Below are 12,370 nucleotides of genomic sequence, written 5' to 3'. Positions count from 1 at the left end.
AGCTACATTACGTGTTTTATTTATAATGATTTTCTATAGGAGGAAAATGTTTAACGTGCAATTTAACGCATTGCTTTCTGTGCTCGTCTGCTTGCCTGTACGGAGTTGATCCGTTTAAAATCACTTAATGCATTTCAAAATGCACGTTCATATTTGCTGTTCTGTATATACTTTGAGTCAACAACAAGACATATAGGCTACTGAATTGTCTTTATCATCCGTTATTATGCCACATTAAGCGTTTTGCCAAATTTAAAAAATGTAGATTTTATTTCGTTTATAGTATATTTTAGTTCATATTTTCAGTTTATTGTATTTGAAATAATAAAAATGTTTTTAATTAGTTAACAATAATAACCCTGCTCTAAAACAATCTGTATTGTATAAAGTGCTATATAAAAAAACGTGGCTTGATTTGACTTTAAATCATCCAAAACTTTTCCACATCATGGGCTGGAAACACAAAGCCGGTTCTCAAACGGGTCTGGTGATTAGTTTGGCCGAGCGGATCATTTCGGTGCAAAAGCAGTAACAGAGCTCTCACATTCATTCAGTTTCATTAAACTCCAATATTTTGAAGAAATTGAAAAATTCTGAAATTCATACAGGAAGCATCTAAATGCAGAAGCATCATCTGATCCCTCACTGGCCATCAGCGATCATCGACGCGAGCTAAACGCATTACAAACTAACAATGTCACTCCAATCTGAGTGGAAGTGATTGGCGAGCCTCCAAATGCACCTGTAAATCCGTTGCATCTGTCCACGGTCTCCCTGCTCCGTCCAGAGGTGTCCTTCGCCAAACCCTCCACCATTCGCTTTGCGGCCGCCACTTGACCTTCTCGCTGTGTTTGTCTTATCACGCCGCTGCTACAACATCAGAACATGCCAGGAATGCCAATGACATTAAGATCCTACCCAGGAAACGACCCCACATCCAGGATCGACTCCACAATATGTCAAAGCTCTTCTGCTATCAGACCTCTGAAACAACTGTTGTTATCGTCTGCAAACTTCAAACACTGTGTGCTTGGGTTGAGAGTACATGACAGGGTTTCTAAAAAGTAGATACAGAGCAATATCAGAGTTTCTGTGGTGAATTAGAGGCGAGGGCAGATGCTTCGTCACGTGTGAGGACGTCTAACGCGGAGACAGACAAGATGGCTTATGGGGTGTGAAATTATCTGATGTGATTGAAATCTTGCCTCTGTCAACGATTAACCCTTGTCAGTGTCTCACATATACGTTCTTATCGCTCATCGCAACGCGGCAATGCAAAACCACCGCTGGGCAGGTCTCTGTGAGAAGTATCCTTGAGCTGTCAGTTTGATCTTCAGCTGTGCTTAAAGGAACAGTTCACCCAAAAATGAAAATTTGCCTGAACTTTACTCTCACGCCATCCAAGATGTAGATGATTGGAAACGTGATATTATCCACCAAAAAAAAATGTAAATGAATTAATTAATTAATAACAGAATGCAAACAACTACTCATATAAAAAAAAAAATTAAAATTATAAATTACAATTTGCAACGTCATTCTAGGTTGTATGTCCCTGATTAGTGCTTCTTGCTTAAAAGACATACAAAGTTGCATGTCAAGACAAAAACACTGCTACTGCTGCTGCTGTTACAGGCAAACACGTTTGAATTTAAAATGTCCATTTGACAAATCTTTTGTCAAGCATGTCTAGTGGTCTAAAGATCTCCTGACTCAATTATGGTGAAGACTGAAGAAAATTTGCAGGAGGATTATTATTGAAATCACATCTGTCAGCTTTACAGTAATATTCAGTACAGCTCTTATGCTTGTGTTGAGACCCAGTGTCCATTATAATGGAAAAATCCCGTGTAAGACATGTAACTGTAATATGATACGACTTCACCTCACATTAAACCTCTCAAACTATTATTATACTACACTTATGCCATATGTTTCTGAATTGTGCCACAGTTTCAAATGTATATTTGTGACATTGCATCCACTGATTCCATTTAGTTATTCTTCAGGATTTGGGTGATACAAAATGGCAAGACCCATAAAAATTGGACACGGCGTCACTGAAAGAACCATGTCAAATGTATGATTCGTTAACGACATCACTATGCAGCCCATTTGAGCAGTTAATTGAAAAGAACTGACTCAAAATAGTGATTTATTCACAAATCAAGCATAGCTAGCTTTGATTCTAAGCAGCCTGCAGAAAATATGGGACACTCACAACATGATTAATGAAATACTGTCTAGAATAATATTTCTTAGGTACAATATATACAGTAAATGCTCTCATCAGACAAGAAATAAACCAGTAAAATTTGATGAAATTGGCTTGGTAAATGGGTTGACTGGCAATGACCACAGGAGCCATGAACTGCGGGAACAACGACTGTAGAAAGGATCTAGGGTGTTGAGGTGGAAACAACAGTTACCATGGTAAGAAAAACCAAGGCTACAGTTTTCAATGCAGAAACCATTTCTCACAGTAAGTTTAAGTCAATTGCTGTAGCCCCATATCTTGTAGAAACAGCTTTTTTTCCCCATGGGCTTCATATTGTATGTGTTCAGAAGGCTTTTCAGCCAAATTAAACAGTAAAACAGCAAAAAATGCAAAGGGTAGTACACAAAAGTGGCCAACAGAAATAGTGTTGTCAAAAGACCCGGTATTTCGGTACCAAGTCGGTACTAAAAAAATGAAAACGTTACGGTACCAGGTTTTTTTAAGTACCGGTGGTACCGAGTACCCGGTCAACCCGGTTCTTGATGCGCTATCCGAAAGCTATCCTCTTCCTGTGTTGCCAAGTCCGCAGATTTCCCGCGGAATTGGGCTGCTTTAACATTGTTGCCGCGGGTTGTTTTTCATGTCCGTGGTTTGAAAAACGACCCCATTAACGTGATATTTAGCCCCTGGAATGCGAATTTTACCAGGGGAACCCCGCCAAAACATGCGTATTTTATCCTCGGAACGCGATTTTTAACGGGGACCCCCTCGAAACGCGATTGGGCGGGTTTTGTTGTGAAAACCTGGCAACCTCTTCTTAAAAGCAGTGGCAACCTCGAGAGGAGGAAACGCATCAAACTAACAAAACACCCCGATCAAGTTCAAGCAGGTAAGTTTCCATTACATTTTTAATATTTAGAGCTTCTGTAATGAATATTATTCCATATTTTAATTTGAATTTCGGACATAATGGTATTTACTATTTTTACACACCAGAGGCTTTTAAATGAACTGTGTATCCAAAATATGCGTTAGAGAGAATGTGTTTGTCATATCAGTCCGTCAGAAAAAGGTTTTTTGTTTTTAGTTAGTTGTAATTCGTGGCTTTGTGTTTTGCTTTGGTACCGAAATTGGTACCGAGAACCGTGGATTTTCACTGGTATTGGTACCGAATACTGAAATTTTGGTACCGTGACAACACTAAACAGACATATAATTTTTCCTCAAATTCCATCACAAAGAGCTAACAACTTAACTACGATCAACATTACACGGTCATTGCCAGTCAACCCATTTACCAAGCCAATTTCATCAAATTTTACTGATTTATTTCTTGTCTGATGAGAGCGATTACTGTATATTGTACCTAAGAAAAAAATATTCTAGACAGTATTTCATTAATCATGTTGTGAGTGTCATATTTTCAGCTGGCTGCTTAGAATCAAAGCTAGAGATGCATGATTTGTGAATTAATCACTGTTTTGAGTCGATTCTTTTCAATTAATGTACAAATACATTGAACTTCACAACATCTCTGCATGTTTACTGGTAGAACATTGTGTGTCTTACTCAAACTTTTTATAAGCTTTAAATATCCTGGAAGATACAGACATTTGAGAGTCAGAAGGGAGAGACAGAAAATAAAATATATGAAGAAAATATTTCAAGATACGCTGACCCTGTAAATCTTGCAGCATACATTATTTTCATGGGAGATTAAAAACTATTAAACTGTAAATAGCAATCAATATTTTGCATACAGCACTGATGTGTACTGCTATTGTAAAAACCCACAAGAAATTCCCAAGGGTACTCAAGACGAATTAGCCTTCGGGGTTGGTCTAAAAATTGACGTCATATAGCCATAAATTAAGGTTTTTTACGCTCCTGACATTCAAGGGTTAAAGTAAAGGCTTTTATTTCATTTATTTCCGCACTGGCACCTTGCATCAGAAATTACTGCTTAATTATTAATTTACGTCTTGCAAAAACACGACTGTTTTTCTGCCACAGCGTCTCTTGCAAATGAATCAAATGACAGGACTCTGTCTGTGCACACACATCACAATTGACCATCGTAATTTTACCACCTGACAAATCTCGTGGCGCGCAACAGGAGGGGGCAGAGGCCAACGCATGTCCGTTTCCCTTCGTCCTCATAATGACCCATCCTCACTTCTCTCACTATTGCATATGAAAAGTGTGCTTTTGATACATGTGTGTCAGTTGCATATGAAAAGTGTGCTTTAGATACATGTGTGTCAGATGCAATCGATAAGACGGAACAATAAACGCACGCGCAGACACCCTATCATGACTATGTGATGAGAGATGATGACCTTGTGCGTGCATAGATGACAACTCCCTCAAAGGCACCGGGGTAAATGCTTTTACCTTCGCGGTACGCAACACAACAGGTGCTGTGAATGTGTGAAAACGCGAACGAAGGCTTATAGAGAAACCTGGCTGCACCTGTTTGCGCGTTCGGCGAGTGACAGTTTGCAGTTGAGGACAAATTGAAGCCAAATCCAGTCGAAATGACACGGTACTGACCCGTACGCGAGCGGTACCGGGTGCCGCCACAACGTCTGCCGTTCAAGGGCGGGCGTTCTCGCTGAAAACAAACGAGAGGAATCCACCAAAGTAGCTCACCTTTTCCGTCCTCGTCCTCCCGATTCAGGTGCATGGCTGTTCGCCTTTGGCACGCCAACAAACGCTTGTTTCTTCTCTCAAGTCCCCTCCAAGAAAAAGTCGAATCCAAAATGCGCTCTCGAGCTTCCAATGGGCGAGTGACCATGGAGCACCGCTCCCTGCTTATTTCTTTCTTTCACTCACTTGGTTTTTCTTTCCCAGTCCCCTCATTCGGCTGATGTCGGGAGATGGCAGTGAGAGGGTTTGAAGGGAGGGATGCGGGTGAGGAGTGGTGAGCTGTGTGTCCGTGTCACCGCCAGCTGATGGCACATCTCAGTTTATGTGGGTGAAGTCGCGTAAAACGGGACGCGTTTTGGTCAGTCACCGAGAGCGCGGTTAAAACAGCTCTGCAGGCTGCAGCTCTCGGGTTTAAGCATTATATCTTGAAAATGTCACAAAATAAACTATTTAAGCCCGAGCCATTTAAATGTCAGATGTCACGGGGTCAAGATAAAACGAGCCAATGAATCTGGACCGCAAAATCATAATTAAGTAAATTAAAAAAAAATCATAAAGGTAAGTAAATGCACTTATTTTAATATGGCATCAAAATAAATGTTAAAATGTTTGTGTATGTGCATATATTTGGATACTGTATTCATGCAATATAAAGACCACATGTGCAATCTTGAATTTTCAAGAAAATCGTCAAATTGTATAGATTCATTAAGTGTTACATTTTAGCTGTTAAATGGAACAGCAAATAAAAGTTTTACCATCCAGCATCTGTAGCCCTGCCCACTTTAGCAAACTCATCAGGTGCGTTCGACTTCATGCGGCGCCGCGCAAACCGATCGGCGGTTGACTTGAAGCAGTGCATGCCGGTTAGAAATTTTGTCCGACTTCAACCGGCGCCGACGCTACGTCACTGTTTATTAGTATTTAAATAGTATATATTTACGTTGAACTTTATTCTTGAACAGATGGCGCTGTATTAAGCAGTATATAAAAAGTGTTTCTGTTGCTCATGAAAACGTTTCTGAAACGTCTGTGTATTTGACAAATATTGTATTTAATTCACTTCATCTGTGATAGAGTATGCAAACACCGCACGAGCGTCACTATCGGGAGCAGAAAGTGTCCGGCTTGATGGCTCCGATTTCACCTCCGCCTCCGACTGCAAGCGGCTACTCTCGTTGACTGCCGTCTGTAGCGCTGCTTCAAGTCGAACGCACCTATTATTAGCCCTGCATTAGCCAGCATGATTAGCCCTGCCCACTTTAGCAAACTCAGACCAATCAAATTGATACATGTCAAGCATTAGTAATATGGTCGCATCGCTTCCGGTTCGTATGCTGCGTTAAATAGAGCTGTTTTACTCAAGATACCTTCAAAGGAGATACCGAAGAGTATCATAACCGATGTTCATCACAGGCCCTATTGTGTACTGTGTCTGTTCTTCTTTCGGGCTTGAACTGATGATAAAACTAATGACATTATTTACTGTCTTTACATTTATTTTGAAAGATGAAGCTCGCGATTATGGTAAGGGGCGTTACATTTCCGACGAGTGCTTGCGGTGTTCGGCCAATCACAATGCACTGGGTCAGCTGGCCAATCAGAGCAGACTGCGCTTGTCAAAGGAGGGGGCTTTGTTGAAAATGACACGTTTGAGAGAGGCGGGGCATAGAGGACCTACAATAATGTACAGTATTTGAAAAATAATTTTTAAATAAAAATAGTGTTTTTTGAACATTAAAGCATGTCAACATATTCTGTTACACCAAATACACAAAATAATGATCTTTAAAAAAGCATAATATGACCCCTTTAAAAGTTAGTTATTGCTTTTAGTTAGTTTCTTCTCACTATCATTTTGATATTAAAATTGCTCATTAAAACTAGCTAGGTTATCTTAAAAATCCATAGATAATGCCATTAGTTCATACTGCTGTTAATAATTTCTCTGACAAGCGGATGCCTGTTTTCCGGTTTGGTCAGGTGACATTCGACATATAGGCCTACTGTTTCTCATTGGCAAATGTTTCCAAGAGTTTGCGATAATACACTACAGTGATGACGTATTTTTGTAGGCCAAACCAGAATTTCGGATCACCCTGGTTCCCTCAACAAAAACAGGATTTTTCCATTGGCTTTTGGATTATTGAAGAAAATAAGCTCGGTGACTGATAAATGTTTATGATTCTTGCATGTTTTGTTCACCAGGATAATCTTCACAAATTAACAACACGGCATTCCTGGATTTTGAAGATTCAATACAAACAGATGTAAAAAACTATAATCAAACTACACCACAGATGCATATGACCTCCATGTCACCACCATTAAGCTTCTGACAACTCTTTCAGCCTTATTAAAAAAAATAAAAAATCCCTGAAATTATTAGTTAGAATAGTTTGCAAGAACATGATTATAAACACAATATCATTGTCAAAAAAACACTGACAATGTAACCAGAAGTGTTAAGCGCTAACTCGTTTCTGGGCCTACAAAATACATAATTCCTGCAGCAGTCCAAGAACTCCAACCTTTGAACACTTTTGTCTATGTTTTGTCTTTTGCACTTGCTTGCTTTCTCGTAATCTCTCATTTGCTGCACGTGTGTTGCCTCTATATTTTTAACATATTTGAGGAAGATGATGAAGAACTTCTTAGCTTTAGTTGCTGGTGTGTGTTCTTGTGGAATGCAAGTGTGTTGTAAGAATACATTCCTGGTCATACTACGTATATGTTGTACATATATCTTTTACCCGTATATTCTTTAAACTGTGACTTGACATTTATGCATTTGGCAGATGCTTTTATCCAAAGTGGCTTACATTGTATAGTTAACTCAGAATCAGGCCCATAACCCTGATGCTGCCAGGCTCATATTTGTTAGCTATGTTGTATTTTCCAATCTATCTGCCAGGTCAGTCGTTGTTTTGTATTCATTCCTGATGTATCTCTCTTTTTATATTTCAAGCTTGCAGCTGAACCATATTTATGCTGCTTTTAAGGGGGGTTTATAAAAATTGTTCATGCATAGTTGTAGCCTTGATCTAAGACACTTGGACTCTTTTAATATTTGTCAATTTTTATCACACTTTGAGTAGTTCACCCAAAAATGAAAATTTGTTGAAAACATACTCCGCCTCAGGCCACCCAAAATGTAGATGAGTTTGTTTCTTCAGAACAACAGATTTGGAGAAATTTAGCATTACACCTGCTCACCGATGGATCCTCTGCAGTGAATGGGTGCCGGCAGAATGAGAGTCCAAACAGCTGATAAAAACATCACAATAATTCAATATTTTACATCACAATTTCTCTCCTAATTCAAACGAAACAACTTTTTCATTGGACAAAGCAATATTATGTATAGAGGACTTGTGTTTTAGCCAGAAGCAACTGTTTAAAGTTAAAACATCTTAATGATGGATTTGTTTCTTACAAACACGCAGATTTTCGCTTCACAAGACATTTATTGATGGACTGGAGTGGTGTGGATTACCCGTAGATTATTATGATGTTTTTATCAACTGTTTGGTCTCTCATTCTGACGGCACCCATTCACTGCAGAGAATCCATTGGTGAGCAAGTTCAATAAATAGTTGCATTTATTAATATAAATCAGAATTAACCATTCTGAATTAATGGTTACAAGCCAAATAATATAGTTCATACGCATCTACAGATTTGAGTTTATCTAAATTTTGTAGCACAGTTTGTAGTGGTTTGACAGTATAGCGGCAGTTTTATGATGCCAATATTAAGTGACATTTGAAACCTTACCTAGAAAGCTTATCAATTTGGTCTTCACTGCATGTAATTAGCCAGTGTTTAGCCATTCCTGCTGATTTTCGCAAGCTATTTAGCGTCTCTACTTGATGTTGGATGATTGACAGCTGATTGTGCTAATTATACCTTCTGATGCGCTGATGACAGCATTACCTGCACCCCACAGAGTTCCATCATACTCGGCGTGTTCTCTAAACATGCAGAAATGTCTGCTTTTATGAAGTCAGACTCATCTGGGATCACACTACATCGTGTGTCTCCTGAGACGATCTGTTTTCCCAGCTGGTGGAACAGCACAACAATCCAATTGACTCTCAGCTCACGGCTGCAGGTTCAGATCCTCCAATGAAACCCAGTGATACTGACGCCCCCTAGAGGATCTTCACTAGAGTTGCATTAGAATTCTAATGGAGAGGAAACAGCAGCCTGTCAAGCAGCTGCCATGCTGCAGCGTCAGTCTGAGTGTTTTTGTATGAAGGTAATGCCTAAAGAAATGTTTCAGACTGGCTTCCAAAATAGCATAACATTGTGTCTAATGGTGTAGACAAAACTCAAGTAAGATTTAGACATACCAAGCCACATATTTAATGATTACAATGATTATTTTTGCAGTAAAAATGGAATCATGCCTTAAAAAATGTAAAAAGTGCATTATGCAGGGTGTGAATCAGTGTTATTTTTCTTAGATACTGTTACGGTTGTAATTTTATTTTTATATATATTTTTTATTACATATGTTCAATTTTTACTTTTTTATTTATTTGTTTGTTTATTTATTTTAGTTTTAAAATGTCTATATAGTTTTTATTAATTTCATGCCTTAAAAAATATTTATGCTGGGTGTGAATCGATTATTTTACTCTCATTAAGGTACTATTACAGTTTTTATTAATATTTTAAATTAACATTTATATTTTCCATAGTCATTTTAAATTTTAAAATGTTAGTAAATTTGTTGTTTTTGCATTATGCCTGTCTTTTATTAATTGTTTGCCTTAAAAATGTAAAAAGGACATTTATGCAAGGTGTGAATCTGTATTTTAGTATACTTTTTATTGATATTTTGAATTAGTGTTTTTATTTTTATTTGTTATTTTTGTCTTTTTTTTTTTTACTTTTTTTTTTTTTACAAATTTGACAAATTTCATGCTTAAAAAATTAAAAAGCGTGTAATATTGTCATGTTTTTGTCATTTTTATAATTCTTTTAAATATTTCTATATAGTTTATATTACTTTTATTTTAGTTTTAGAGTTACTTATTTTTGTACATCGTTAAACTAAATGCAAATGAGAAATGTTGCCTTGGCATCTAGCTGATATTAAAAAAAATATCTATATTTCATTTCAGTGAACTTCAAATTCAATTACAATTACATTTTTTTGAAGGTTAAGACAATTTGCGTTCTATAAAATGGACCTCAACATACTGCACTTCTAAAATGATGTAAAAATCCTTCAAAACCCAGCTAAAAATCATTTTATAATTAGCACATTTCTTTTACTGTATAAATTAATTTAATTCTTTCAACCACTGCATCGTCAGATGCCATTTCTATTCTTTCTATCAGCTGCCAAACTGTATGCACAGGATTGTGGGAGATCACAGATGCAGCGATGCTGCTTTGAAAAACCGGCCGGTGAAGGCAGAATGTCTTAGTAGACAGAATGATAAACACTGGACTCAGACGTGCCTTACAGCCCTCCTACCTGCGAAGGCAGCATTTTTTCTGGTTTCAGACAGTATGTCTAGATCAGAAGAAACAAAATGTAATAATTTATGTGGAGTCTGAGATTCTTGTGCAAAAACAGACTCAATGAGAAGAATGTTGAATATCCTTATAGGTCAAGTTTTAGTAATTGTTCTGTTTTTTGGTTATTTTTCTAAATTTTAGTTTGTACATTTTGTAAACTTTAGTCATTTTGTCATGTTTTTGTCTTTTATTATTATTATTATTTTGAATATTTTGAATTAGTTTTCATTTTTATATTTTCCATTCTAGTTTAAGTTTTAGTCATTTTGTCATGTTTTGTTATTAGTTTTAAGGACATTTATGCTTAGTGTAAATCAGTGTTATTTTAGTATAACTGAGATACTATCAGAGCTTTTATTAATATTTTGAATTATTTTTTATTTTTATCTTTTTCATTTTAGTTCAGGTTTTAGAAATGTTGTAGATGTGTGTGTCATTTTTATTAGTTATTGTTTATTTTAAATGTCTATATACTTTTTATTAATTTCACATAAAAAATTAAAAAGGACATTTATGGTGGGTATGAATCAGTGTTATTTTAGTGAGTTTTTTTTTTTTGTATAATTAAGATATCATTTTTAATAATATTTTGAATGAGATTTTATTTTTATTTTCCATTTTCATTTTAGCTCACGTTTTAGTAATTTTGTGTGTTTTTGTCGTTTTTATTAGTTTCTGTTTATTTTGGTTTCAGACAGTCTGTCTAGACCAGAGATACCAAAATGAAATAATTTATGTGGAGTCTGAGATTCACTGACTCAATAAGAGCAATGTTGAACGTCCTTGAAAGGCCTTGAGTACCTCTGTGTCCTTGTGAATAATGCATTTATCCCCCTACCCTAGTAAAAGCATATGCATTTCATAAAGTACAACTGCAACCTGAAAACCGCCATGAGTTTGTTATTACTTCATAGATATTAGGTAGAGTAAACTCTACAGCATTCTATTACTTAATGCATTTCCAAGGACAGAAAGTTGCTTGATTTATGTGATCTTCTGACTTTGGCTGTAAAGTATTGTTTTTGCATAAAGAATGTTGAAAAGGGAAAACAGACTGAGGGCATCTGGCATCAGTCGGCCTTTCATTGTGTGTACCTGTTTTTCTATTCTGGTGGGGACTTAAACCTGAATACACACAGACTCATGAGGACTCATGTCACGGTGGGGACCTAAATTGTGGTCCCCACGGGTACAGAAGCTTATAAATCATACAGAATTAAGGTGTGTGTGTGTGTGTGTGTGTGTGTGTGTGTGTGTGTGTGTGTGTGTTTGTGTGTGTTTGTGTATCTGCTGGGGGCTTAACCTTGACTTAGAGTAGCCAAACACCTAAGTGAGAGATAGGACCTGATATGCTGGCTTCTTGTCATTGCTGGCTCATTGATATCACACGATCACTCCTACATCAGAGTCTCTCTCTCCCTCTCTCTCTCTCTCTCTCTCTCTCGATTCATATTGCTTTATTGGCATGACATACTTACATATTGCCAAAGCATTGTACATAGCAGAATAAAAACAAACAAAACAAAATACATGTAATATACATCCATAAACAAACAAAACAGAAATACATGTAAAATATATCCATATATACATTTATATAAACATTGATGGTACTACTAATGCAGATGTGTTCACTCTTTAACTCTTAGCTTGTGGCATTTATAAATATAATGTGCTACCAAAGAGGAAGTAGGTCCTTCACCAAGTAATATTCTTAATTTGTGGTTTTCATGGAGCGACTGGAACTCAGGAATGTTCTGCTGTATTTGACTGTACAGTGAGTCTCTTAAGGACGTGTATTTGTCACAGTCTCAACTTAACCTTGATCTACAGTCATTACAGATGCGCTCTTCTTTAGGTAACCACGGTTTTTATTGTCGTCCTCTCTCTATGGCCAGCTGGTGAGAGAGTTGCTCTTGCTCTCTCTCTCTCTCTCTCTCTCTCTCTCTGTTTCTGAGCGAGTTTAAA

The 12,370-nt window shown here is 37.1% G+C and overlaps 1 protein-coding gene across 1 annotated transcript in view; it reads right to left on the bottom strand.

Moving 5' to 3' along the window:
- Positions 1 to 5,290, bottom strand: part of LOC107685201 (synaptotagmin-7-like) — a 162,281-nt gene extending 156,991 nt beyond the window's left edge. The window contains exon 1 of the mRNA XM_016481715.1: positions 4,871 to 5,290. Coding sequence (XP_016337201.1) covers positions 4,871 to 5,015 — 145 coding nt within the window. The 5' untranslated portion in view covers positions 5,016 to 5,290. The remainder of the gene's footprint in view (positions 1 to 4,870) is intronic.
- Positions 5,291 to 12,370: the final 7,080 nt, after the last annotated feature.

Source organism: Sinocyclocheilus anshuiensis, unplaced genomic scaffold, assembly GCF_001515605.1.
Source record: "Sinocyclocheilus anshuiensis isolate Anshui unplaced genomic scaffold, SAMN03320099.WGS_v1.1 scaffold333, whole genome shotgun sequence".
NCBI classification, from domain to species: domain Eukaryota; kingdom Metazoa; phylum Chordata; class Actinopteri; order Cypriniformes; family Cyprinidae; genus Sinocyclocheilus; species Sinocyclocheilus anshuiensis.
This window is presented reverse-complemented; position numbering and strand designations above follow the sequence as displayed.